Genomic DNA, 27,847 nt, shown 5'->3' on the forward strand with positions numbered 1-27,847 from the left:
CCCTGGAGCCTTCTCCTCTCCAGGCTGCCCAAGGCCAACTCTCTCAGCCTGGCCTCACAGCAGAGGGCTTCCAGCCCTGCCAGCATTGCTGTGGCCTCCTCTGGCCCTGTCTGTGCTGAGCACTCCAGAGCTTTTGGGGAACAGTGTCCTGTGGAGGATGAATCTTGTGCTCCAGCAGCAGCTTGGTCAGGACAGAGCAGGGGTTTGGTGGTGGCTGCAGGACAGTTGGTACCTGCAAACCAAATGAGCAGGGGTGGATGGGACCTCACTGGGAGTTCTTCACTCACCTCCTCTGCTCTTCCCTCCCTCTCCTCCTGTTTCCCTGCTGCAGGGCTTGCACAGGCACTGTTCCCAGCACGCCCCTTGTTATCTCTGCCTCCTGGAACAGCAAGCAGGGAAATGTGATTAAAGCCCTTTTGGAGGAGAACTTATCAGCCTGGGAAAGGACATTAGCTGGGAGCAAACACCCATGGTGCTCACAGGGCTCTTGTCAACACAGCAGGAGCTATTGCTCCTGGTGCCTTCCCACCAGGAAGCCCCAGCATGGCAAGCACCAAAGCCTGGGGAGAGGCATGGTGGGATGTGGCACTTGCTTGTGGCGTGTTTTGGGAGCAGCTGGGTGGTGCTGGATGGGGAGGGTTGGAACTAGATGATCCTTGAGGTCCCTTCCAACCCTAGCAATGATTCTGTGTGGGTCAGGAGGAGGCTGAGGACAGGGGCAAGGTGGCAGTGCCCTGTTCACATCAGGGCTCTTGACTGTCTTGTGGGTTTCCACTAAAATTAGCTCCTTTGCTGCTCATCTGATTTGATCCATCTGGGTGAATGGTCTCTGAGCTTAGAGGTTCAAAGGAACCAAGATGGAGGGGAGTGGACAGAAGGGACATCTCCCTCTCTGCTCCACTCCTCTGAGACCCCACCTGGAGCTCTGGGGCCAGTTCTGGAGCCTCTGTGCCAGGAAGGATCTGGAGGTGCTGGAAGGTGTCCAGAGAAGGGCCATGAGGAGGAGCAGAGGGCTGGAGCTGCTCTGCTATGGAGAAAGCCTGAGAGAGCTGGGGCTGTTCAGTCTGGAGAAGAGAAGGCTCTGAGGAGACCTAATTGGGGCCTTCCAGGATCTGCAAGGGGACTCCAAGAAAGCTGGGGAGGGACTTCTGAGGGTGTCAGGGAGGGATAGGACTGGGGGGGATGGAGCAAGACTAGAAATGGATAGATTGAGATTGGATGTGAGGAAGAAGTTGTTCCCCAGGAGGGTGGTGAGAGCCTGGCACAGGTTGCCCAGGGAGGTGGTGGAAGCCTCCTGCCTGGAGGTGTTTGCAGCCAGGCTGGATGTGGCTGTGAGCAACCTGCTGCAGTGTGAGGTGTCCCTGCCCATGGCAGGGGGGTTGGAACTGGCTGAGCCTTGAGGTCCCTTCCAACCCTGACAGTTCTCTATGATCTCAGCCACCATGCCTCTGGGACAAGAGGCTTAAAGCTAGGAGCAAGGTGAGGTGGACAGGTTGACCTTGTTGTCACCACTGTGCTGGTGAGGACAAGAATAATGCCCCCTGGCATGGTGGTGTGGGGCTGCCTTTGGGCCAGAAGAAGGCAGGCACCATGAGTGTGTCCTCCAGCGGCGTTTCTCCCAGGCCTGTGTCTGTGAGTTTCATCCTTCCTGCTGCAGGGGAGAGTGGTAAACCCTCCAGCAGTGCCTCAGAACATCATGGGGTGGGAACCACTGCTGCTGAATGTGCAGCTCTCCAGACTCCCGTCAAGGAGCTAAAATTCCCTCCACCCATCCCCAGGGACCTCACCAATGTTCCCTGTTGCCACCCTGCAGTGACAGTGCAATGGAGAGTGGGAAAACAGAGAGTGGAGCTGCTGTATCTGCGGCAGCCAGTGCCAGGGGAGGTGCCAGCAGCTCCCTGGCTGCAAAGCTTTCCTGGCTCCTCAGGCAGGTTGTGCCCTGTGACATTCCAAAAGCATCACAGCAGCACAGGGAGGAAGAGCTCTCCTGGGTGCAGCCTCCCAGCCTGCTCCTGTGGGCACAGTCCCAGCAGAAGGCTCCTTGCTGGGACATCAGCAGAGCCTTTGGGTTGCTGCAGTAGGAGTCCAGGTGCCTCAGCCCCGTCCTGCTGGGCAGAGGAGCTCAGGAGGGGCTGAGAGGAGATGGAGCTGCTGCTGGGATTGCTCTGGATGTGTCCCAGCCAAGGAGCTTGGTCACCTTCACCTGCCACAGGCCTGATGTGACAATGGCTAAATCCAGTGGCAGATGTGTGCAGGAGCTCTGCTGCCAGCCCCAGGGCTCCCCAGCACAAGCACTCCCCACCAGAAACCCAGTCCCCACTGCCAGCCACCCAGGAGCCCCAGAGCTGGGATGTTCCCTGACTGCTCCTTGCCCTCCTGCTCTGGGGGAATCCCTGCTTGACCTGCCCAGGCACAGGGCTTGACAGACCCCAAACCTCACCCCCGGAGGGCTGCAAACTGCCCTAGACTGGGAGGCACTGGGCTGGGGCCTCAGCTGCTGGGGCAGCCAGGAGGAGCCTCGTAGTGGATGGAGTTGGGGGGAAGGAGCTGTGCTGTAGGGGACAAAATCAGGCTGGGCTTGAGCTCCAGCCTGGGGCTACCAGAAGCAATGTTGTTCCCACCCACAGACCTCTTGCTTTGTCACCTCCAGGCAGTCTCAGGGGGGTTGCAGTCACTTTGGATGCCTGTCATCACTCCTGGGTGAGTAAGATCAACCCAGAGCATCCCCAGACAGCTCCAGGGGGGTTGTTAAGGGTTTGCCCAGGAACAGCTTGATTTTGTAAGCCTTGATGCACCAGCTCTGCAGTCAAACAGCCCCAGGAGCTGCCTGGGCTGAGGAGGCTGGGGAGGGGTGCTGCTGCCTGTGGGCATGGGTTTGGCAAGAAACTGGGAACAGGGAGGAAGGAAAAACCTGAAAAGCCTGGGAATGGCCTTGGATGGCAGCAGGCACAGGTAGAGGAGACCCTGCCTGCACCTAGCATTGCACCCTGCCTGTGCTGGGCATCACACCCTGCCTGCACCCAGCATCTCACCTGCCTGTGCTGGGAACCACACCCTGCCTGCACCCAGCACTGTGCCCTGCCTGTGCTGGGCATCATACCCTGCCTGCAGCCAGCACTGTGCCCTGCCTGTGCTGGGAACCACACCCTGTCTGCACCCAGCACTGTGCCCTGCCTGTGCTGGGCATCACACCCTGCCTGCACCCAGCACTGTGCCCTGCCTGTGCTGGGCATCACACCCTGCCTGCACCCAGCACTGTGCCCTGCCTGTGCTGGGCATCGCACCCAGCATCTCACCTGCCTGTGCTGGGCATCACACCCTGCCTGCACCCAGCACTGTGCCCTGCCTGTGCTGGGAATCACACCCTGCCTGCACCTGGCATCTCACCCTGCCTGCACCCAGCATCTCACCCTGCCTGCACCCAGCACTGTGCCCTGCCTGTGCTGGGAATCACACCCTGCCTGCACCTGGCATCTCACCCTGCCTGCACCCAGCATCTCACCCTGCCTGCACCCAGCACTGTGCCCTGCCTGTGCTGAGCATCACACCCTGCCTGCACCCAGCATCTCACCTGCCTGTACTGGGCAGCATCCCCTGCCTGCACCCAGCACTGTGCCCTGCCTGTACAGGGAATCATCCCCTGCCTGCACCCAGCACTGTGCCCTGCCTGTGCTGGGCAGCATCCCCTGCCTGCACCCAGCACTGTGCCCTGCCTGTGCTGGGAATCATCCCCTGCCTGCACCCAGCACTGTGCCCTGCCTGTACAGGGAATCATCCCCTGCCTGCACCGTGCACCATGCTCTGCCTGCACTGAGCCCTGCTGGCTCGCAGCATCGTGCCCTGGGGCTGCTGAGGAAACGCCGCTTGGGGCTTTGTTTGGACCGGCTGAGAGAGCAGCTGCGATATCCCTTATCTCCAGTGACCCAGAAGCTCAAGGCAGCTGCTGGCTCCCGGGAAATCCCATCTGGGCTGCAGAGGTCCCGGGGAACTTTGCCGTCCCTGTTGTGCCGGCTGGAAGAGCGGGGCCGAGGGCTCCAGCAGTCGGAGCAGAGGCTTTGCAGGGGCCGGCAGCGAGGAGGAGCTTCCCGAGCCTGTTTTGGCAGAGGGAAGCATGGATGCAGGAAAAAGGTCCGGCGGCAGGGGGGTTCCAACGCGACGGGGCAGTGCTGACAGCGCAGAGCCGTGCCTGTGGCAGTGCTGCCCTCCAAGAGCGTCCCCAAGGGCTGGATCCAGCTGCAGGGCAGGGAGGAGGATGCGGGGAGTCCGCAGGTGCCTTCGGAGAGCATCGCCAGGGCTCCTCCTCAGCAGATTTCACATTGTCACAGGGATCAGCACCTTAGGCTTTGTTTATTCCTCATCAAGGAGCCACAGAGAAGTCATCCAAGCGTCCTTCCAAGGAGAGATGCCAGCATGGGCACCGCAGCCCTTCTGGGGGTCAGCAGGCCCTGGGCAGGCAGCTGGGGTGGTGGTGCTGGGGTGGTGGTGCTGGGGTGAACACCACCCCACCCTCTGCCCCGAGGTCTGCAGAGCCTGGGGGGGGACACAGCAGCCAGGCAGTGAGGTCCCCTGGCCAGCCCAGCCCTGACCCCAGGCTGGGACCTGGTCCTGCTGCCCTGCTCTGGCTCATCTGCTGTTGCCCAGGGGTGCCCAGATGCTGCTAAGCCTGCCACAGCCCCGAGCACCACAGAGCCCTGGGGGTCTGGAGGGTGGAGATGGGGGATGCTGGGGGGATGCTGGGGGGCTGTTGAGAAATGCCAGGGGGATGCTGAGGAATGACAGGGGGTGCTGGAGGTCTGCTGGAAAAATGCCAAGGGATGCTGGGCATGATGTCAGGGGGATGCTGCAGGAATGCTGGGGGTATGCCAACGGATGCCAGGGGATCCAAGGGGGATGCCGAGGCCATGTCAGGGGATACTGAGGGAGGCCAAGGGATGCTGGGGGATGGATGCCAAACGATTCAGAGGGATGCCTGGGGGGATGCCAGGTAATGCTGAGGCCATTTCAGGCGATGCTGAGGGATGCTGGGGCTATGCCAGGTGATGCTGAGGCCGTGTCAAGGGATGCTGAGGGCTGCCGGGGATGGGGGAAATGCGGGAGCGATGCTGGGGCCGTGCCAAGGGATGCCAGGTGACACCGAGGGGATGTCAGGTGGCGCCGGGGGGACGCCCAGGGCCAGGCCCGTTCCAAAGCCCCCCCCCCCCCACTACTCCCCGCTTTGCACGGCAGATCCCGGCGGAGCGGGCAGCCCCGGACTACATTTCCCATGGCCGCCGCGGCTGGGGGCGGTGCGGGGCGGTGCGGCGGGGAGCGGAGCGGCGCGGGGGCGCGGCGGGGCCCGGCTCGGCCCGGCTCGGCTCGGCTCGGCCCGGCTCGGCTCGGCTCGGCTCGGCCCGGCCTGGCTGCGCAGGGGGCGAGGATGCGGGAGGGGCGGCCCGGGGCTCGCCGCTGCCCCCCCGCCCTGCCCGCCTAAGGGGCGTCCGCGCCGCCGCCACCATGAAGAAGCAATTCAACCGCATGCGCCAGCTCGCCAACCAGACCGTGGGCAGGTAGGGATGGGCACGGGCCCTGCCCGAGTCCTGCCTGCGCCCTGCCCGCGCCCTGCCTGCGCCCTGCCCGCGCTGCCCGACCCACAGCCCCGCAGCTCACACTCTACCTGCGTCCTGTCTGCGCTCTGCCTGCCCCACAGCCCCCAGCCAGCATCCTACCTGCACCCTGCCTGCATCCTGCCTGCCCCCCAGCCCCCAGCCAGCATCCTACCTGCACCCTTCCTGCCCCACAGCCCCAACCAGCATCCTGCCTGCACTCTGCCTGCATCCTGCCTGCCCCACAGCCCCCAGCCAGCATCCTACCTGCACCCTGCCTGCACCCTGCCTGCCCCCCAGCCCCCAGCCAGCATCCTACCTGCACCCTGCCTGCCCCCCAGCCCCCAGCCAGCATCCTACCTGCACCCTGCCTGCACCCTGCCTGCCCCCCAGCCCCCAGCCAGCACCCTGCCTGCACCCTTCCTGCCCCCCAGCCCCCAGCCAGCATCCTACCTGCACCCTGCCTGCCCCCCAGCCCCCAGCCAGCATCCTACCTGCACACTTCCTGCCCCACAGCCCCCAGCCAGCATCCTTCCTTGTGCCCTGGATGTTCCCTACCTGCCCCATAGCCCTCAACCAGCATCCTCCCTGCTCCCTGTCTGCCCCCAGCCTGCCCCACTGCCCTCATCCTGCACCTCACTCATGTCCTGCCTGCCACACTGCCTCCATCCCACACTCTGCCTGCATCCTACCTATTTCTTGCCTTCCTCCCTGCCCCGGATCCCTGCCTACATCCTGCCAGTTCCTGCCTGCCTCACTGCCCCTGCTCCCTCTACTCCCTGCCAGCCTCACTGCCCCGACGCCACACTCTGCCTGCATCCCTGTTTGCCTCACTGCCCTCATCCTGCACCCTACTTGTCTGCCCCACTGCCCCTGCTCTGCCTATCCCCTTGCCCGAGCCTAGCTTGCCCCCACTGCCCCTAATCCCAAACCTTGCCTGCTTCCCTGCCTGCTCCCTGCCACCCTCCTGCTCCTGACTGCTTTGCTCCCCTGCCTGCCCCTCTGCCTCTGATTCTGCACCTTGCCTGCATCCTGCCTGCCCCACTGCCTGCCTCCCTGTCCCTAGCCCCTGCCCAGCCCCTGCCCCCTCACTCAGCTGTTTCCTGCCTGCCCCCCTGATCCCTGCCTGTGCCCTGCCTGTGCTCTGCCTGCTCTTCCTATTGCCCCTGTTCCTGCCCTCACCCTGCCCACCCTACTGCCCCTTCTGCCCGGCTTGCCCTCTGCCTGCCCCACTGCCAGTGCTCCCAGCCCTCAACCTTCCTGCCCTCTGTATGCTCCTAGCTCTGCTGCCTGCACCTGCCTGCTCCCTGCACCTGCCCCCCTGCCTACACTGTGCCCCAGAGCCCACCTGCCCTAGCAGCTGCTCCACAAGTGCCCCACTGCCCACACCTTTCCCCTTGTCTGCCCCCTGCCTGCATCTGCCCTCCCCTACTCACACTGTATCCCCCTGCCTGCACCCTGCCTGTACCCTGCCTGCATCTGCCCCCCTGCTCACACCTTCCCCCCTGCCTGCATCTGCCCTCCCCTGCTCACACCTTCCCCCCGCCTGCATCCTGCCTGCATCTGCCCCCCTGCTCACACTGTGCCCCACTGCCTGCATCTGCCCTCCCCTGCTCATGCTGTGCCCCACTGCCTGCACCCTGCATCTGCCCTGCCTGCATCTGCCCTCCCTTGCTCACACTGTGCCCCACTGCCCACACCTTTCCCCTTGTCTGCCCCCTGCCTGCATCTGCCCTCCCCTGCTCACACTGTGCCCCCTGCCTGCACCCTGCCTGCATCTGCCCTCCCCTGCTCACACTGTGCCCCCTGCCTGCACCCTGCCTGCACCCTGCCTGCATCTGCCCTCCCCTGCTCACACTGTGCCCCCTGCCTGCACCCTGCCTGCATCTGCCCTCCCCTGCTCACACTGTGCCCCCTGCCTGCACCCTGCCTGCACCCTGCCTGCATCTGCCCTCCCCTGCTCATGCTGTGCCCCACTGCCTGCACCCTGCCTGCACCCTGCCTGCACCCTGCCTGCATCTGCCCTCCCCTGCTCACACTGTGCCCCCTGCCTGCACCCTGCCTGCACCCTGCCTGCACCCTGCCTGCATCTGCCCTCCCCTGCTCACACTGTGCCCCCTGCCTGCACCCTGCCTGCACCCTGCCTGCATCTGCCCTCCCCTGCTCATGCTGTGCCCCACTGCCTGCACCCTGCCTGCATCTGCCCTCCCCTGCTCATGCTGTGCCCCACTGCCTGCACCCTGCCTGCACCTGCCCTCCCCTGCTCACACTGTGCCCCCTGCCTGCACCCTGCCTGCATCTGCCCTCCCCTGCTCATGCTGTGCCCCACTGCCTGCACCCTGCCTGCACCTGCCCTCCCCTGCTCACACTGTGCCCCCTGCCTGCACCCTGCCTGCATCTGCCCTCCCCTGCTCATGCTGTGCCCCACTGCCTGCACCCTGCCTGCACCTGCCCTCCCCTGCTCACACTGTGCCCCCTGCCTGCACCCTGCCTGCACCCTGCCTGCCCCACTGCCCACACCTCCTCCTGGCCCATTCCCTGCCCGTCCCTTGCCTCCTCCCCTGCCTACCCCCTGCCTGCCTGTTAACCCTTGCCTGTCCCCCCGCACACACCCTGCCCCCCTGCCCCCTGCCCCACACCCTCCCCACTCCATCCGCTGCTTCCCTGCCCCGCCCCTGCCAGCCCCGGTGCCCGCTGCCAGTGCTGCCCCCACGCAGACACCTTCTGCCCTCCTGCTGTGGGGTGCCCCACGGAGCTGCCCCTCCCGGCGCCCAGGGCTGGCCCCAGCGGGTGGGGTGGGGCCGTGGGGTGCAGGGGGCACCTGTGGGTGCAGGCAGAGGGGCTGTGCCCGCGGGGATGCCAGTCGCGGGGCCAGGCGGGGCTGTGGCAGTGGCTGTTGTGTAATTCCTGCAGCTTTTGCAGCCGGGAGGAGGATTTATTTCCTCTTTCCCAGCGCGGTGCCGGGCACCGGCCCCGGCACGGCCCCGGCACGGCCCCGGCACGGCCCCGGCATCCCCGAGGGCTTGGCGCTGCGCTGGCATCCCCTGCGTGCCCCTCACCCTCTGCCCCGCCGGGGTGGGGGGGGCTCTGCTGGCTCGGGACGTGGTGGGTGGCAGCCGGTCCTGTCCCGGGCCCTGCTCCTGGGCACAGCGCTGGGCTGGCAGCAGGGCACCCGCGGGGGGCTCCAGGGAGCACGCTGAGGGCATGGGCTGGGGGGTGCTGCTGGGGGCATGGGCTGGGGGTGCTGCTGGGGGAATGGGCTAGGGGGCGCTGCTGGGGGCATGGGCTGGGGGGTGCTGCTGGGGGCATGGGCTGGGGGTGCTGCTGGGGGAATGGGCTAGGGGGCGCTGCTGGGGGCATGGGGTGTGGGGTCCTGGTGTGGGAATGGGGAGTGGGGTCCTGCTGGGGGCATGGGGAGTGGGGTCCTGGTGTGGGAATGGGCTGGGGGGTCCTGGTGTGGGAATGGGGAGTGGGGTCCTGCTGGGGGAATGGGGTGTGGGGTCCTGCTGGGGGAATGGGGAGTGGGGTCCTGGTGTGGGAATGGGCTGGGGGGTCCTGGTGTGGGAATGGGGAGTGGGGTCCTGCTGGGGGAATGGGGAGTGGGATCCTGGTGTGGGAATGGGGAGTGGGATCCTGGTGTGGGAATGGGGAGTGGGATCCTGGTGTGGGGCATGGGCTGTGGGGTCCTGGTGTGGGGATGGGGAGTGGGATCCTGGTGTGGGGCATGGGCTGTGGGGTCCTGGTGTGGGAATGGGGAGTGGGATCCTGCTGGAGGCATGGGGAGTGGGATCCTGCTGGGGGGAATGGGCTGTGGGGTCTTGGTGTGGGAATGGGCTGTGGGATCCTACTTGGGGCATGGGGTGTGGGGTCCTGGTGTGGGAATGGGGAGTGGGATCCTGCTGGGGGCATGGGGTGTGGGGTCCTGGTGTGGGAATGGGCTGTGGGGTCCTGGTGTGGGAATGTGGTACAGGATCCTGGTGTGGGAATGGGGAGTGGGATGCTGGTGTGGGAATGGGCTGTGGGAGTGTTGTACAGGATCCTGGTGTGGGAGTGTGGCAGGGGATCCTGGTGTTGGGAATGGGGAGTGGGAAGGCAGTGTGGGATGCTGGTGCTGGGAATGTGCTGTGGGGAGGCAGTGTGGGATGCTGGTGTGGGGCTGGGTTGCGGGAATGCGGTGCAGGAGCACGGTGCAGGATCCCAATATGGGAGCATGGAGGAGGAATGGGATGTGGGAGCACAGTGTGGGATCCTGGGGTGGGAGCAGGGTGCAAGAATGAGGTGCAGGAGCACAGTGTGGGGTCATGGTGCAGGAGCATCCCCTGGGATCATACTGTGGGAAGCTGGTGTGGGAGCACTCTGCAAGGACAGCCTTTGGGAAGGTGCTGCAGGAATCCGGTGTGGGAGCACAGTGCAGGAGGGTGATGTGGGAATGTGGAGCAGGAGCATGGCACAGGAACACCATCTGGGAACGTGCTGCATGAGTCCAGCCTGGGAACACAGTGTGGGAATGGTGTGGGAATGGTCTGGGAATGGTCTGGGAATGCAGTGAGGGAATATGGTACAGAAACATGGCACAGGAACACAATCTGGGAACATGCTGCAGGAGTCCAGCCTGGGAACACAGTATGTGGGAATGGTGTGGGAGTGGTCTGGGAATGTGGTGAGGGAATGCAGTGAGGGAATGCAAGGCAGGAACAAGCAGCAGGAATGCAGTGCAGGGAGACAGGCCAGGAATGTGGTGCAGGAATTTGGTGTGGGAGCACGGTGTGGGAATGTGGTGCAGGCACATGGAGTAGGGAATGTGGTTTGGGAGCTTGCTGGAGGAATTGAGTGCAGGAGCAGAGTGTGGGAACACCATGTGGGAGCATGGGGCAGGAGCACGGTGTGGGAACAGGCTCTGGGAGCCTGCTCTGGGAATGTGGTGGAGAAACCTGGTGCAGGAGTGAGTGAGAGCTGGGAATGGGATGCAGGAGGGAGTGAGAGCTGGGAATGGGAAGCAGGAGTGAGTGAGAGCTGGGAATGGGATGCAGGAGTGAGTGAGAGCTGGGAATGGGATACAGGAGTGAGTGAGAGCTGGGAATGGGATGCAGGAGTGAGTGAGAGCTGGGAATGGGAAGCAGGAGTGAGTGAGAGCTGGGAATGGGATGCAGGAAGAGGGTGCAGGAGTGAGTGAGAGCTGGGAATGGGAAGCAGGAGGGAGTGAGAGCTGGGAATGGGATGCAGGAAGAGGGTGCAGGAGTGAGTGAGAGCTGGGAATGGGAAGCAGGAAGAGGGTGCAGGAGTGAGTGAGAGCTGGGAATGGGAAGCAGGAAGAGGGTGCAGGAGTGAGTGAGAGCTGGGAATGGGAAGCAGGAGTGAGTGAGAGCTGGGAATGGGAAGCAGGAGGAGGGTGCAGGAGTGAGTGAGAGCTGGGAATGGGAAGCAGGAGTGAGTGAGAGCTGGGAATGGGATGCAGGAGTGAGTGAGAGCTGGGAATGGGAAGCAGGAGTGAGTGAGAGCTGGGAATGGGATGCAGGAAGAGGGTGCAGGAGTGAGTGAGAGCTGGGAATGGGAAGCAGGAAGAGGGTGCAGGAGTGAGTGAGAGCTGGGAATGGGAAGCAGGAGGAGGGTGCAGGAGTGAGTGAGAGCTGGGAATGGGAAGCAGGAGTGAGTGAGAGCTGGGAATGGGAAGCAGGAAGAGGGTGCAGGAGTGAGTGAGAGCTGGGAATGGGAAGCAGGAGTGAGTGAGAGCTGGGAATAGGAAGCAGGAAGAGGGTGCAGGAGTGAGTGAGAGCTGGGAATGGGAAGCAGGAGTGAGTGAGAGCTGGGAATAGGAAGCAGGAAGAGGGTGCAGGAGTGAGTGAGAGCTGGGAATGGGAAGCAGGAGGAGGGTGCAGGAGTGAGTGAGAGCTGGGAATGGGAAGCAGGAGGAGGGTGCAGCATGGTGTGGGAGCAGGACATAGTGGCAGGAACATGGAGCAAGGTTGTGGTGCTGGAAGAGGGTTTGGGAGCTGCTGGAATCCAGTGTGGGGCACAATGCTGGGTGGGAACAGGGTGGGAATGGGCTGGGAATGGGGTTCAGGACTGTGGTGCAGGCACACAGTGAGGGAAGGTGGTGCAGGAGCATGGTGTGGGAATGGGATGTGGGAATGGGATGTGGGAATGCAGGGTGGGAATGTGGGGCCGGGAGATGCTGTGGGAGCCTGGTACAAGAGCATGGTGTGGGAATGGGATGTAGGAATGGAATGTGGGAATGTGGGGCCAGAAGATGCTGTGGGAGCCTGGTGCAGGAGCATGGTGTGGGAATGGGATGTGGGAATGCAGGGTGGGAATGTGGGGCCAGAAGATGCTGTGGGAGCCTGGTGCAGGAGCATGGTGTAGGAATGGGATGTGGGAATGCAGGGTGGGAATGTGGGGCCAGAAGATGCTGTGGGAGCCTGGTGCAGGAGCATGGTGTGGTGTAGGAATGTGGTGCAAGGATGTGGTGTGGGAATGTAGTGCAGGAGGGTGGCAGAGGAAATGTGGTCCTGGGAATGTGGTGCAGGAACCCAGTGTGGGAACAGTGGGAGCCTGGCACTTCCCTCCCTTGGCAGGGAGTGGCTGGAGGAGGCTGTTTTGAGGACAGAGTGTGGGATTTTTCTCTCCTCTGCCCTGAGCCTGGTTTGCTCTCCACATCTCCCACAGCTTTGACACCTCTCCCACCCACACTGGGGAGGCTGCAGCTGGGGGTGACCTCTGGTCCCACCACCACCACCTCCTGGGGGACATGAGCTGGGCACACACACCCTCCCCCCCCCTCCAAAACGCTGCTGCCCCCCTCATTGCTGCATCCCCAGGGAGCAGGGACGATGCCAGGGCCGTGCCAGGCTCCCCACAGCACCCAACCAGCAGTGGCCATGGGGCTTGGAGCCTCTAAACCCCTCCCTGGGAGGCTGGCTCCGTGCTGCCATGGGGTGGCTGGAGCAGGGCTCCATCCTCTTCCTCAGCCTCACTCCACTGGATCCCATCTGGAGCACAGGAGGATGCTTGGCCCTCCTCCCCAGCTCCCCTCCTCCTCTCCAGCTGCATGCAAATAGGAAAGAATAGATGGAAAGAGGGAGCAACAGGAATGAGGAGTAAGAGATGGGAATGGGGAATCATGGCTGGAAACAGGGAGTAAGAGATGGGAATGAGGAGGAAGAGATGGGAACAAGGATTCATGTATGGAAACAGGGAATGATAGATGGAAATGAGGAGGAAGAGATGGGAATAAGGAATCATGTATGGATACAGGGAATGATAGATGGGAATGAGGAGGAAGAGATGGGAATAAGGAATCATGTATGGATACAGGGAGTGATAGATGGAAATGAGGAGTAAGAGATGGGAATGAGGAGGAAGAGATGGGAATAAGGAATCAGGGCTGGAAACAGGGAATAACAGATGGGAATGAGGAATAATTGAGGAGAAAGAGATGGGAATAAGGAATCATGTATGGAAACAGGGAATGATAGATGGAAATGAGGAGTAAGAGATGGGAATGAGGAGTAAGAGATGGGAATGAGGAGGAAGAGATGGGAATAAGGAATCATGTATAGATACAGGGAGTGATAGATGGAAATGAGGAATAAGAGATGGGAATGAGGAGTAAGAGATGGGAATAAGGAATCATGTATAGATACAGGGAATGATAGATGGAAATGAGTAGTAAGAGATGGGAAGGAGGAGGAAGAGATGGGAAAAAGGAATCAGGGCAGGATACAGGGAATGATAGATGGAAATGAGGAATAAGAGATGGGAATGAGGAGTAAGAGATGGGAATAAGGATTCATGTATGGAAACAGGGAATAATAGATGGGAATGAGGAGTAAGAGATGGGAATAAGGAATCATGTATGGAAACAGGGAATAATAGATGGAAATGAGGAGTAAGAGATGGGAATGAGGAATAAGAGATGGGAATGGGGAATCATGGCTGGAAACAGGGAATGATAGATGCAAATGAGGAGTAAGAGATGGGAATAAGGAATCATGTATGGAAACAGGGAATGATAGATAGAAACAGGGAAAAATAAAAGGCAGTAGAGAGTAATATATGGAAATTAAGGATAATATGTGGAGATGAAGGATAATATGTGGAAGTGGAGGATCATATGTGGAAATGAGGGATACCACATAGAAATGAGGAATGAGTAAAGGAAATGAATAATTAATGGGAATGAGAAATGGTAATAAGGAATCATAGGTGGGAAGAGGGAACAAGAGATGAAAACAAGGGATGGTAAGTGGGAGTCATAAAAGGAACTAGGGAAGAATGAATGGAAATGGGGAATAATGGGAGGAAATGAGGACTGATTAATGGGAAGGAGGGCTGATAAATGGAAATAAGGAATAAGACATGAGAAGAAGGACTGATAGATGGCAAGAGAGAACAGGAAATGGAAATAAGGAATAAGTAGCTGGAAATAAGGAATAATAATGGGAACAAGAATGGAATGGTGATGTGTCTCCCTGGGAGAGGGTCTGGGGGATGTCCCCTGATGCTTGTCACTAGACCCCAATGGACCACCTCTGATGGCAGCACCCCAAGGTGCATCCCCATCCCAAGGTGTATCCTCTATACCAAGGTGCATCCACATCCCAAGGTACATCCCCATCTCTAGGTACATCCCCATCTCTAGGTGCATCCCCATCCCAAGGTATATCCTCTATCCCAAGGTGTATCCTCTATCCCAAGGTGCATTCTTCCATCCCAAGGTACATCCCCATCCCAAGGTGCATCCCCATCCCAAGGTGTATCCCCATCCCAAGGTGCATCCCCATCCCAAGGTTCATTCCTTCATCCCCTAGGTGCATCCTCCATCCCAAGCTGCATCCCCATCCCAAGGTGTATCCCCATCCCAAGGTGTATCCCCATCCCAAGGTTCATTCCTTCATCCCCTAGGTGCATCCTCCATCCCAAGCTGCATCCTCCGTCCCAAGCTGCATTCCTCCATCCCAAGGTACATCCCCATCCCAAGCTGCATTCCTCCATCCCAAGCTGCATTCCCATCCCTAGGTACATCCTCCATCCCAAGGTACATCCCCATCCCAAGCTTCATCCCCATCCCAAGGGTCATTCCTTCATCCCCTAGGTGCATCCTCCATCCCAAACTTCATCCCCATCCCAAGGTACATCCCCATCCCAAGGTACATCCCCATCCCAAGCTGCATTCCCCCATCCCAAGCTGCATTCCCCCATCCAAGATGCATTCCTCCATCCCAAGGTGCATCCCCATGCCAAGGTGCATCCCCATGCCAAGGTGCATCCCCATGCCAAGGCGCATGCCCATGCCAAGGTACATCCCACATCCCAAGGTGTATCCTCTATCCCAAGCTGCATCCCCATCCCTAGGTACATCCTCCATCCCAAGCTGCATCCCCATCCCTAGGTACATCCCCATCCCAAGCTGCATCCCCATCCCTAGGTACATCCTCCATCCCAAGCTGCATTCCTCCATCCCAAGCTGCATCCCCATCCCAGGGTACATCCCCATCCCAAGCTGCATCCCCATCCCAAGGTACATCCCCATCCCAAGCTGCATTCCTCCATCCAAGCTGCATCCTCTAGCCCAGGGGGATTTGGGGCTGGATGTGGCTTTGGTGGCCCTTGGGGCTGATGGTTGCTCAGGCTCCCCCAGGCCGCTCTGCTGTCGCTCCAGAGCCCTGCAGCACCGAGGCTGTGTGCTCGGCAGCGGAGCCCTTCGGCAGGCAGCAGGAAGGCTTCCTTCTGCACACACCAAATAAGGACAGAGGGAATAACAGCACCACCTGGGATTTTTTCCAATGGGAGTTTTCAGGAGGGAACAACACACTTTAAATAGCTGCCTTCCACCCCTGCACTTGGGGGTGCTGGGGGCTCGGCACCAGCATCCCCCCACAGAGGCTTTCTGGCATTGCTGAGGGACACTGTGCCCTGGCTGGTGCCAGCAGCAGCCCTGGGGGATATTTTTATCCTCCTTGCAAGGCAGCAGCAGAGCTGACAAACTGCAGCATTCATGGAACAGGAGGAAGGCTTTGTCATAGAGTCATAGAATCAGCCAGGTTGGAAAAGGCCTCAGAGATCATCAAGTCCAACCTACTCCCTCACACCCAACACCTCCTGACAGCTGAAGCATGGCTCCAAGTGCCACATCCCAGCCTTTTGTGAGCACCTCCAGGGATGGTGTCCCTGCAGCCGGCAGCCTTGAAACCCTGAGCTTTGCAGGAGCTTCTCACCCCACAGAGTGGGGAGGGTTCCTCTGCTAGGGATGTGCAGGAAGCCAGGAGCAAAGGGCCCTGTGCACCCCAGTGCCCAAGGGATGCCAGCACAGAGCTCACAGCTGGGAAAGGGGCAGGAGATCAGAAGAGGCTTTTCTGCCCTGAAAATGTCCCCTGGTTTTCCCAGCAGCGGGCAGGAGGGTGGCAGAAAGCTGGAGCAGCATCTCCCCTCCCCACCCCCACCCCCATTTGATCCCATTTGCCCAGCCTGGCTCAGCTGAAGGCAGCTGAGCTGCTGGGGCCTGAACCATGGCACTGTGCCCACTGAGTGGGCATCACTGTGGGTGTAGGGCACAGGGGTGGGCACTGCATGGCACCTGGTGCTGAGGACAAGCTGAGGGTGAGCTGGGGGGAGGGGAAGGGGGGTATCTGGCTGAATGCTGCAGCTTGGAGTGGCCTCCCCTGGGGGTTCTAGCAGCCATCTGAGGATGAAAATCGTTGGATGCTTTTCTCCTTGCCTGTGAGGAAGGCACCAGGAGAAAGCCTCAGCCTCGCTTGGCCTCCTCCAGCTCCTGGTGCTGAGCTGTCAGGCCGTGTGTCCCTGGGGATGTGGTGATGAGGAGAGCTCAGCCAGTGGCAGAGCTGGGCCAGTGTGCTCCTTGCACCATGCATCGTGGTCCAGGCTGGCTGCTGGGTGCTGGCAGCACAAAGCACTGATGCTCAGCACCTTTTCTGGGCTGCCTGCTTGAACCTCACCCTTCCCCCACCGCATCTGACCCTGGGGGCTTGAGGACATTGACTTTTCCCACCGGTACCACTCCCCAGGGATGAGCAGCAGCACCACAGGGAGGTGTGGGCAGGGCCAGGATGGTGCCAGGCACCATCACTGAAGTGTTGGAGGCCAGGCTGGATGAGGCCTTCAGCAGCCTGGGCTGGTGGGAGGTGTCCCTGCCCGTGGCAGGGGGTTGGAACTGGCTGAGCTTGAAGGTCCTTTGCCACTCAGTCCACTCTGTGCTTCTGTGATCTCCAGGTGGGATGAAGGGGCAGAGCCATGCATGGGAGCTGATGCTTGGGATGGCTTTGGCCCGATCCTGGTGCCTCCCTCTGGCCATGAGGCTATTCTTAGGCTGGAGCAAAGAGAAATCAGGGAAGGGCCTGGCCTTGGTGATTGAACAGGGATGGGGCAGGTGTGGGAATGCTGTAGCAAGGGAGTGGCCTTGGATGGGGGAGAAAAAGGGTATTTGGGGCAGGGGGTGTGGGCAAGAGGGTCCTTGAGGAGATGCTCAACCCCCAGAGACACTTCCTTGTGCCTGCCCATCCCCACACTGCATTCAGGCTCACAGAGTGCATTGGGTTGGGAGGGATCCTCCAAGGTGATCTTGTCCAACCCCCCTGCAGGCAGCAGGGACACCTCCAGCTCCATCAAGCTGCCCAGGGCCACATCCAGTCTGATCTTGAGTGTCTCCAGAGACAGTGTCCCTGGGGACATTCAAGCTGAGACCTGTGCTGCCCAGCAGCAGGGTGGGAGGGTTGCCCCATTCTGAGGGAATCCTGCCAGGAAATCCCACGTGTGCTGGAGTTTTGCTGGCTCAGGGTCAAAACCAAGGCTGGAGGCTCCTCCTCTTGGTGTTTGAGCATCAGAGAGGGGCAGTGCTGGGGACACAGAGCAGTCACTGGGGATGGATGGTCCAGCTACAGGGTGATGCCTTCCATCAGGGAAGGAGGAACTCAGGTTGCTGTCACTCCCCAGGTTGAATCATGGAATTGTCAGGCTTGGAAGGGACCCCAAGGCTCAGCCAGTTCCCACCCCCTGCCATGGGCAGGGACACTTCACACTGCAGCAGGTTGCTCACAGCCACATCCAGCCTGGCTGCAAACACCTCCAGGCAGGAGGCTTCCACCACCTCCCTGGGCAACCTGTGCCAGGCTCTCACCACCCTCCTGGGGAACAACTTCTTCCTCACATCCAATCTCAACATCCCCATTTCTAGTTCTGCTTCATTTCCCCCACTCCTATCACTCCCTGACACCCTCACAAGTCCCTCCCCAGCTTTCTTGGAGCCCCTTGCAGATCCTGCAAGGCCACAATTAGATCTCCAGAGTGAACAACCCCAACTCCCTCAGTCTGTCCTCACAGCAGAGCAGCTCCAGCCCTCTGCTCCTCCTCATGGCCCTTCTCTGGACACCTTCCAGCACCTCCAGATCCTTCCTGGCACAGCGGCTCCAGCACTGGACCCAGAGCTCCAGGTGGGGTCTCAGCAGAGCAGAGCAGAGGGGCAGCACTTGAAAGGAGCTCCTGAGGTTATCTGCTTGGAACTCAACAACATCTTGCAGGATGCTGACTTCTGCTGGCAGTGATCACTGCCTGCAGAAACCACCCAAGCTGCAGCTCCATCTCCCTCCCTTTTGCTTTTGACTCTCCATAGAAACTGTCCTTGCAGTGGCTGGTGCTGGATGGGGCTGAGGGCTGCCTGGCTCTGTGCTGGAATAAACAACCCCAAGGTGGGAATCTGGAGGGGGAGGGCCAGGACAGGCTTTCCTTTGCCCAAAGGCAAGGTGAAGGAAGGCATTGGAAGTGGATACCCTTGGCTGCCTCTCCATGGGATGCTCCCATGGGATATAATACATGAAGCATGAAAGTCTAGGGGGGGATTAGGGAGCAGCCAGGGAAATTGGGGTCCCTGCACCCTTCCTTTGGGTGCTGTTCTTGGGTGAGGCCACTTTGCATGAGCAAAACTCCCCACCCCCAGCTCCCTGGGAGAGTTAGGCTTAGGCTTAGGCTTAGGGTTAGGGTTAGGTCCCTGGGGGAGGTCCTCTCCAGTCTGAGAGTTCTGGCTGCATTCTCCTTGGGAGCCCAGGGCATGCAAATACTCCTGGGAACAGGAGCTGCCCAGAGCTGATCCTGGCTTACACTGGTGCACAGAGGAGATCCTCTGATGGTTGGGCCATGGGGTGTTCCAGCCACCAGACAGTATCACAGTGTCACAGTATGACTTAGGTTGGAAAGGACCTCGAGGATCATCGAGTCCAACCTATCAACACAGACCCCATGACTACACCATGGCACCAAGTGCCACATCCAATCCCCTCTTGAACACCTCCAGGGATGGGGACTCCACCACCTCCCTGGGCAGCACATTCCAATGACAAATGACTCTCTCAGTGAAGAACTTCCTCCTCACCTCGAGTCTAAACCTCCCCTGGCAAAGCTTGAGACTCTGTCCCCTTGTTCTGGTGCTGGTTGCCTGGGAGAAGAGACCAACCCCCTCCTGGCTACAACCTCCCTTCAGGTAGTTGTAGAGGGCATTAAGGTCTTCCCTGAGCCTCCTCTTCTCCAGGCTAAGCAACCCCAGCTCCCTCAGCCTCTCCTCACAGGGCTGTGCTCAAGGCCTCTCCCCAGCCTCATTGCCCTTCTCTGGACACCTTCAAGTCTCTCAATGTCCTTCTTAAACTGAGGGGCCCAGAACTGGACACAGGACTCAAGGTGTGGCCTAAGCAGTGCTGAGCACAGGGCACAATGACCTCCCTGCTCCTGCTGGCCACACTGTTCCTGATGCAGGCCAGGATGCCATTGGCCTTCTTGGCCACCTGGGCACACTGCTGGCTCCTGTTCAGGCAGCTGTCAATCAGCACCCCAAGGACCCTCTCTGTTTGGGAGCTCTCAGCCACTCTGACCCCAGCCTGTAGCTCTGCCTGGGGTTGTTGTGGCCAAAGTGCAGCCCCTGGCACTTGGACTTGTTGAATGCCATCCTGTTGGCCTCTGCCCATCTGTCCAGTCAGTCGAGGTCCCTCTGCAGAGCCCTTCTGCCCTCTAACTGACCAACATCTGCTCCCAGCTTGGTGTCACCTGCAAACTTGCTGATGACTGACTCAATCCCCTCATCCAGATCATCAATGAAGATGTTAAAGAGCACAGGGCCCAGCACTGATCCCTGGGGCACACCACTGGTGCCTGGCTGCCAGCTGGCTGTGGCACCATTCACCACCACTCTCTGGGCTCAGCCTCCAGCCAGTTCCTAACCCAGCTCAGAGTGTTGTGGTCCAAGCCACGAGCTGACAGCTTAGCCCCTGCCCAGGGCTCTGCTGCCTGTGTCAGACCTTTGAGCATCACTTGTGGGGCCAGGATTATGGGAGCAGCACCAGCAGTGGGGCAAGGAGGGTGACTGGGGGTGCCAGGAGGGGCTGGGGCGGGTTGAGGGTGCTGGAGAGGACCTGGGAAGTGCTGCTGTTGGCCTGGAGGAGTGATGAGGATAGAGAGGGGCATGCCAGGAAGGGCTGGGGAGTGCTGTGGGTGGGCTGCAGGGTGCTGGGTAGGCTCTGAGGGATGCTGGGGACGGACTGGAGGTGAGCTGGGGATGGACTGGGAGATGTTGAGGACAAGCTTCAAAAAGGGATTGGATGTGGCACTTGGAGCCATGGTTTAGTTGTCAGGAAGTGTTGGGTGACAGGTTGGACTTGATGATCTCTGAGGTCTTTTCCAACCTTATTGATTCTATGATTCTAAGCTAGAGAAGTGCCTGGAGGGGTTGGAGGATGCCAGGAGGAGCTGCAGGAAACAGGGAGAGCATCTCTGCTAGAGCCAGACACATTCCCAGCATGGATCACACCCAAACTGGTTCCTCTTGGGGGTCACAATGTTGGAAGCACCTTTGTGGCCTGAACTAAGTGCTGGAGAGGAAAGCAGGAGCTGGGGCTCCTGAAACCCAGGAGATTTGGTTCTCCCTGGGGATGGGAGGCGAAGAGGAGAGAGCTGGGAGGAGGCACAGGGACCCACACCTATCCTCCAGTGGGAGCTGGTCAGAGCACAGTACTGAGAGGGAGGGGAAAGCACCAACCAAAGAGCTTTGGTGAGAGTCAGGGCTGAGTGGGCAAGCTCAAAGCTGAGCCCCCTGAAGGTGCTTTGCCAAGATCCTGGGACAGACATTTCCATCCCTGCCCCAGAGCAGTGCTCCACCTCTGCTGGGTGCCCCAGGGAAGTCCCTGGGTACCAGGGAGATGACACTGAGGTCTCCTTGAGCATCTCTGAGTGCCAACAAGATGCCAGCACCCAAAAAGTATCCCCCCCCCCCCGGCAGGACAGAGCCATGGGGACAGCAGGGTAGCTCCTAAAGCCACACCTGGAAAATCCCAGCAATTTTAGGCTGAGCCTTTGGAAGGAGGATGGATGGGGTGGGATTTGTTTCCTGGTGGCTTTAGCAGTGCAGAGCTGTGGTGGGGAGGTGTTGGGTAGGATGGAGCAGGTCCAGAGAAGGGCAACAAAGCTGGGGAAGGGTCTGGAGAGCAGGGCTGGGGAGGAGCAGCCGAGGGAGCTGGGGGTGTTGAGCCTGGAGAAGAGGAGGCTGAGGAGAGACCTCATTGCTCTGTGAGAGGAGGTTGCAGTGAGGTGGGAGTTGGTTTCAGGTGAAAGAAGGAGAGGAAATGACCTGAAATTAGGTTGGAGAGGAGGAAAAATGTCTCTGCTGCAGGAGTGGTCAGGGATTGGCAGAGGCTGCCCAGGGAGGTGGTGGAGTCCCCACCCCTGGAGGTGTTCCTGAACCCTGTGGCCATGGCACCTGGGGCCATGGTGGTGGTGGGCTGAAGGCTGGGCTGGATGATCTCAGAGGGCTTTGCCAACCAAAAGGGTTCTGAGATGCTGTGGTGATGTTGGGGTTTAGGGTTTCCATGGCAATAGCCATGGGGAACAGCTTGGGCAGGGCCCTGGGTGGGCTTGGAGATGCCATTTGGTTCTCACACTGCTGCATGCAATTGTCCAGGCCTGGAGTGCTGCTGGTGGCACCAAGTGCAAAGCCAAGAGGAATTAGCTGTGGGGTTTGAGTCCATGGTGGCAAACTGCTCAGGGCCTTTAGGAGGGGTGGCAGGAGGGCAGCAGAAGCAGAGTGGTGAGCAGGGATGCTGCAGGTCCATGTGATGGGTCTGTGTCTCCTCCCAGCAGCCCTGGCTGGCAGAGGCAGCAGCTGAGACAGGCTCTGGCATGATAAATGCAGCTCTGAGGAGCAGCAGGAGCTGAGAAGCTCCCAGGCAGCAGCTGCCAGTGCAGATTCCATTGGCCTGGGGAGGCTCAGTGTTGCAGATGGGTTGTGTCCTTGGAGTCTGGGCACACACTGAGGGGGTGCCAGAGCCCAGCACTGCCAGGGAGCTGCTTCCCTGCATCCTCCTGGGAATGCAGCATCCCTGTTCTGCTGGGGGCAGTGGATAAATAATGGGGAGATGAGAGGAGGGCCCCAGATTGGCATGGGAGGTGGCATGTGAGCTGTGAAGGTGCTCCATCCTTGGTGAGGAGATGGCTGGTGGGAGCAGAGAGCCTTCAATCACCAGCTGCATCCCAAGGGAGGAGCACATCCAGCCCTGCCTGGCACCACAGTGTGACACCTGGCACTGCCATGTGTGCCAGAGCCTTTCTCCACTCCTTGTGTTCTTTCTTGTCTTGCAGGGCTGAGAAGACAGAGGTTCTCAGTGAAGATCTGCTGCAGGTGAGGTCCTCTGCAGCTTCTCCAAGCCACACTCAGGGTGCCCAGGGTGCCTGGGCTCCCAGCCTTGGGTGCTTGAGGCAGCAGCAGCTCCGTGCCACGGTGAACCCTGGCAAAGAGATGAGCTGGGAAGAGGAGAAGGAGATCAGGAGCGTGGGAAGTGTCTTTGCCTCCCTCCCACTTGCTCTGCCAGCCCTTTCCCAGCCTGGTTTTCAGGTCAGCTGGAATCAGATCCAGCCTGGATCTGTGCCAGGAGAGCAACCTGAGACAGCCAGCAGGATTGCGGGCACCAGCAGCTGCCCTCTGCTGCAAGCCCTGCCTTGGGCACAGGCCAGGAGGCAGCAGGGGACAGCCCCCAAGGCTGATGGCTTGCACTGGCCCCAAGGCTGATGGGTTGGGTGACTTCAGCAAAGTTACCCCGAGCCAAAAAGCTCCTGTGGTGCCATAGAGCATTGCTGTGATGCCCAGGAACATCTCAGACTCTTGGGCACATCTTGGGCACATGAGGACATCTGGGCCTCCTGGGCACATCTCGGTCTCCTGGGCACATCTTGGTCTCTTGGGCACATTTTGGTCTCTTGGGCACATCTCGGTCTCTTGGGCACACCTTGGCCTCTTGAGCACATCTTGGTCTCTTGGGCACATCTTGGTCTCTTGGGCACATGTTGGTCTCTTGAGCACATCTCGGTCTCTTGGGCACATCTCGGTCTCTTGGGCACATGTTGGTCTCTTGGGCACATCTCGGTCCCTTGGCTACATCTTGGTCTCTTGGGCACATGTTGGTCTCTTGGGCACATTTTGGTCTCTTGGGCACATCTCGGTCCCTTGGGTACATCTTGGTCACTTGGGCACATCTTGGTCACTTGGTCACATCTCGGTCTCTTGGGCACACCTTGGCCTCTTGAGCACATCTCGGTCTCTTGGGCACATCTTGGGTACATCTCGGTCTCTTGGGCACATCTCAGTCTCTTGGGCACATCTCGGTCCCTTGGGTACATCTCAGTCTCTTGGGCACATCTCGGTCCCTTGGGTACATCTCGGTCTCTTGGGCACATCTCGGTCACTTGGTCACATCTCAGTCTCTTGGGCACATCTCGGTCCCTTGGGCACATCTCAGTCTCTTGGGCACATCTCGGTCCCTTGGGTACATCTCGGTCTCTTGGGCACATCTCGGTCACTTGGTCACATCTCAGTCTCTTGGGCACATCTTGGTCTTTTGGGCACATCTTGGTCCCTTGGGTACATCTTGGCCTCTTGGTCACATCTTGGTCTCTTGGGCACATCTTGGCCTCTTGGGCACATCTCGGTCTCTTGGTCACATCTTGGTCTCTTGGGCACATCTTGGCCTCTTGGGCATATCTCAGTCTCTTGGTCACATCTCGGTCTCTTGGGCACATCTCGGTCCCTTGGGTACATCTTGGTCACTTGGGCACATCTTGGTCACTTGGTCACATCTCGGTCTCTTGGGCACACCTTGGCCTCTTGAGCACATCTCGGTCTCTTGGGCACATCTTGGTCTCTTGGGCACATCTTGGCCTCTTGGGCACATCTCGGTCTCTTGGTCACATCTCGGTCTCTTGGGCACATCTTGGTCTCTTGGGCACATCTCGGTCTCTTGGGCACATCTCGGTCTCTTGAGCACATCTTGGTCTCTTGGGCACATCTCGGTCTCTTGGGCACATCTCGGTCTCTTGAGCACATCTCGGTCTCTTGGGCACATCTCGGTCTCTTGGGCACATCTCGGTCCCTTGGGTACATCTTGGTCACTTGGGCACATCTCGGTCTCTTGGGCACACCTTGGCCTCTTGAGCACATGTCGGTCTCTTGGTCACATCTTGGTCTCTTGGGCACATCTTGGCCTCTTGGGCACATCTCGGTCTCTTGGTCACATCTCGGTCTCTTGGGCACATCTTGGTCTCTTGGGCACATCTCGGTCTCTTGGGCACATCTTGGTCTCTTGGGCACATCTCGGTCTCTTGGGCACATCTTGGTCTCTTGGGCACATCTCGGTCTCTTGGGCACATCTCGGTCTCTTGAGCACATCTCGGTCTCTTGGGCACATCTCGGTCTCTTGGGCACATCTTGGCCTCTTGGGCACATCTTGGTCTCTTGGGCACATCTTGGTCACTTGGTCACATCTCGGTCTCTTGGGTACATCTTGGTCACTTGGGCACATCTTGGTCACTTGGGCACATCTCGGTCTCTTGGGCACATCTTGGGCACATCTTGGCCTCTTGGGCACATCTCGGTCTCTTGGGCACATCTTGGGCACATCTTGGCCTCTTGGGCACATCTCGGTCTCTTGGGCACATCTTGGGCACATCTTGGCCTCTTGGGCACATCTCGGTCTCTTGGGCACATCTTGGGCACATCTTGGTCTCTTGGGTACATCTCGGTCTCTTGGGCACATCTCGGTCTCTTGAGCACATCTCGGTCTCTTGGGCACATCTCGGTCTCTTGGGCACATCTTGGCCTCTTGGGCACATCTTGGTCTCTTGGGCACATCTTGGTCACTTGGTCACATCTCGGTCTCTTGGGTACATCTTGGTCACTTGGGCACATCTTGGTCACTTGGGCACATCTCGGTCTCTTGGGCACATCTTGGGCACATCTTGGCCTCTTGGGCACATCTCGGTCTCTTGGGCACATCTTGGGCACATCTTGGCCTCTTGGGCACATCTCGGTCTCTTGGGCACATCTTGGGCACATCTTGGCCTCTTGGGCACATCTCGGCCTCTTGGGCACATCTTGGCCTCTTGTTGCCATCCCTTGGACCTCATCGTGCTGCTTCCCTGCACATATCAGCCTATAGTAAGAGCCAAAAACATGAGCAGGGTTTGAGTTATCACCAAATGGATATGGAATGATGGAGTCATGCAGTCAGGGATCCATGGAACCATAGAATCATGGAACCATGGAATGGATTTGGTTGGAAGAGGCCTTAAAGGTCATCCAGGCCAACCATTATCCTATCACTGCCAGGTCACCCCCAAACCATGGCCCTCCGCACCACCCCTCCATGGCTTTGTCAGGGAACTGCTGGAGAGAGTCCAGGGGAGGCTGCAAAGCTGCTGAGGGGCCTGGAGCAGCTCTGGGAGGAGCAAAGGCTGAGAGCCCTGGGGCTGAGAGCCTGCAGAAGAGCAGCCCCAGAGGGGAGCTGAGCAATGCTCAGCAAGAGCTAAAGGAGCTGTGGGGGGCAAGAGGCTGGGGCCAGACTCTGCTGAGTGGTGCCCAGGGACAGCACAAGGGGCAGTGGGCACAGACTGGAAGCCAGGAGGTTCCACCTGAGCAGGAGGAGAAAATTCTGTGCTGTGAAGGTGCTGGAGGCCTGGAGCAGGCTGCCCAGAGAGGTTGTGGAGTCTCCTGGTGTGGAGAGCTTCCAAGCCCATCTGGATGTGTTCCTGGGTGCCCTGCCCCGGGTGCCCCTGCTCTGGCGATCTGTGACCCTGTGCTGTGCCCCTGCCCCCAGGTGGAGAAGCGCCTGGAGCTGGTGAAGCAGGTCACCCACAGCACCCACAAGAAGCTGACAGCATGTCTGCAGGGCCAGCAGGGCCTGGACGCCGACAAGCGCTCGGTGAGGCACGGGCAGGGCCCCAGGGGGGCCGGGGGAGGGGGTGGCAGGGGCTGGAGGGGTGGCAGGGTGGGACACGCTACCCTCTCTTTGCAGAAGAAGCTGCCCCTGACCACGCTGGCACAGTGCCTGATGGAGGGATCGGCCGTGCTGGGCGAGGACTCCCTGCTGGGGTAAGCCACAGCTGGGCTGGGCTGCTGCTGGGATGCCAGGATGCTGCCAGCATGCAGGGATGCTGCTGGGATGCCAGGATGCAGGGATGCTGCTGGGATGCTTCTGGGATGCCAGGATGCAGGGATGCTGCTGGGATGCCAGCATGCAGGGATGCTGCTGGGATGCCAGGATGCAGGGATGCTGCTGGGATGCTGCTGGGATGCCAGGATGCTGTCAGGATGCAGGGATGCTGCTGGGATGCCAGGATACTGCCAGCATGCAGGGATGCTGCTGGGATGCCAGGATGCTGCCAGCATGCAGGGATGCTGCTGGGATGCTGCTGGGATGCCAGGATGCTGTCAGGATGCAGGGATGCTGCTGGGATGCCAGGATGCTGCCAGCATGCAGGGATGCTGCTGGGATGCTGCTGGGATGCCAGGATGCTGCCAGCATGCAGGGATGCTGCTGGGATGCTGCTGGGATGCCAAGATGCTGCTGGGATGCAGGGATGCTGCTGGGCTGCTGCTGGGATTCCAGGATGCTTCCAGGATGCAGGAATGTTGCTGGGATGCAGTGTTTATGCTGAGATGCTGCTGGGATACCAGGATTCTGAAAGGATGCAGGGATGCTGCCAGGATTCTGGTGTGTTGCTGGGATGCAGTGTTGCTGCTGGGATGCCAGGATGTTTTCAGGATGCAGGGATGCTGCCAGGATTCAGGGATGCTGCTGGGATGCCAGGATAGAGCTGGGATGCCAGGATGTTGTCAAGATGCAGGGATGCTGCCAGGATTCAGGGATGCTGCTGGGATGCCAGGATACAGCTGGGATGCCAGGATGCTGTCAAGATGCAGGGATGCTTCCAGGATTCAGGGATGCTGCTGGGATGCAGTGTTGATGCCAGGATGATGCTGGGATGTAGGCAGGGTACTGCTGGGAATAGGGATGCTGCTGGGATGCAGTGTTGATCCAGGATGCTGCTGGGATGTAGCCAGGGTGCTGCTGGGAATAGGGATGCTGCTGGGATGCAGTGTTGATCCAGGATGCTGCTGGGATGCTGCTGGGACTCTGGGATGCTGTCAGGATGCTGTCAGGATGCTGTCAGGATGCTGTTAGGACGCTGGGATGTGGCCAGGTTGGAAAGATGCTACTGGGATGCCAGGATGTGGCTGGGATGCAGGGATGCTGCCAGCATGCTGCTAGGATGCTGAGCTGCTACTGGGGTGCCAGGATAGAGCCAGCATGCAGGGATGCTGCCAGGATGCTGGGATGTGGCCTGGATTACAGGATTGCTGCTGGGATGCTGAGGTGCTGCTAGGATGCTGCTGGGTTGCTAGGATGCTGCTGGGATGCCAGGGTGTGGCTGGGATGCAGGGATGCTGCCAGGATGCTGGGATGTGGCCTGGATTACAGGATTGCTGCTGGGATGCTGAGCTGCTGCTGGGATGCTGAGGTGCTGCTAGGATGCTGCAGGGTTGCTAGGATGCTGCTGGGATGCCAGGGTGTGGCCAGGATGCTGGGATGCAGATGGGATGCTGGGAGGCAGTCAGGGCATGGGGATGCTCCTGGGATGCAACTGTTGAGAGTTGCTGCAGCTTCTTGTCCATGATGCTGGAGAGCAGGGGAGGGGCACAGCACTTTTGGAGGGGTTGGGTGCTCCTGTGGAGTTTCCTTGATTCTTCTCCTTGACTCCTTTATTCCTTCTTCCCTTGATTCCTTTATTCCTCCTTCCCTTTATCCCTCCTTTCCTTTATTCTTCTTTATTCCTTTATTCCTTCTTCCCTTTATTCTTCTCCTCCTTGTGATGAGCTGAAGTCCTCCAGCCCTGCAGTATCCAATGTCAACTAGAAGGCTGTAGATGAAAACAGATCTCCCTTAAGG

At 59.6% G+C, this 27,847-nt stretch overlaps 1 protein-coding gene across 2 annotated transcripts in view; it reads left to right on the forward strand.

The window, feature by feature from the left end:
- The first annotated feature begins 5,365 nt into the window (after positions 1 to 5,365).
- Positions 5,366 to 27,847, forward strand: part of ARHGAP44 (Rho GTPase activating protein 44) — a 45,925-nt gene continuing 23,443 nt past the window's right edge. For both annotated transcript variants that reach the window (XM_068169681.1, XM_068169682.1), the window contains exons 1-4: positions 5,366 to 5,546; positions 22,209 to 22,248; positions 25,715 to 25,819; positions 25,913 to 25,989. In XM_068169681.1, coding sequence (XP_068025782.1) covers positions 5,494 to 5,546; positions 22,209 to 22,248; positions 25,715 to 25,819; positions 25,913 to 25,989 — 275 coding nt within the window. In that variant the 5' untranslated portion in view covers positions 5,366 to 5,493. The remainder of the gene's footprint in view (positions 5,547 to 22,208; positions 22,249 to 25,714; positions 25,820 to 25,912; positions 25,990 to 27,847) is intronic.

This window comes from Melanerpes formicivorus, unplaced genomic scaffold (assembly GCF_026170545.1).
Source record: "Melanerpes formicivorus ecotype bairdi unplaced genomic scaffold, bMelFor1.0.p_v2 SCAF_211, whole genome shotgun sequence".
In the NCBI taxonomy this organism is placed as follows: domain Eukaryota; kingdom Metazoa; phylum Chordata; class Aves; order Piciformes; family Picidae; genus Melanerpes; species Melanerpes formicivorus.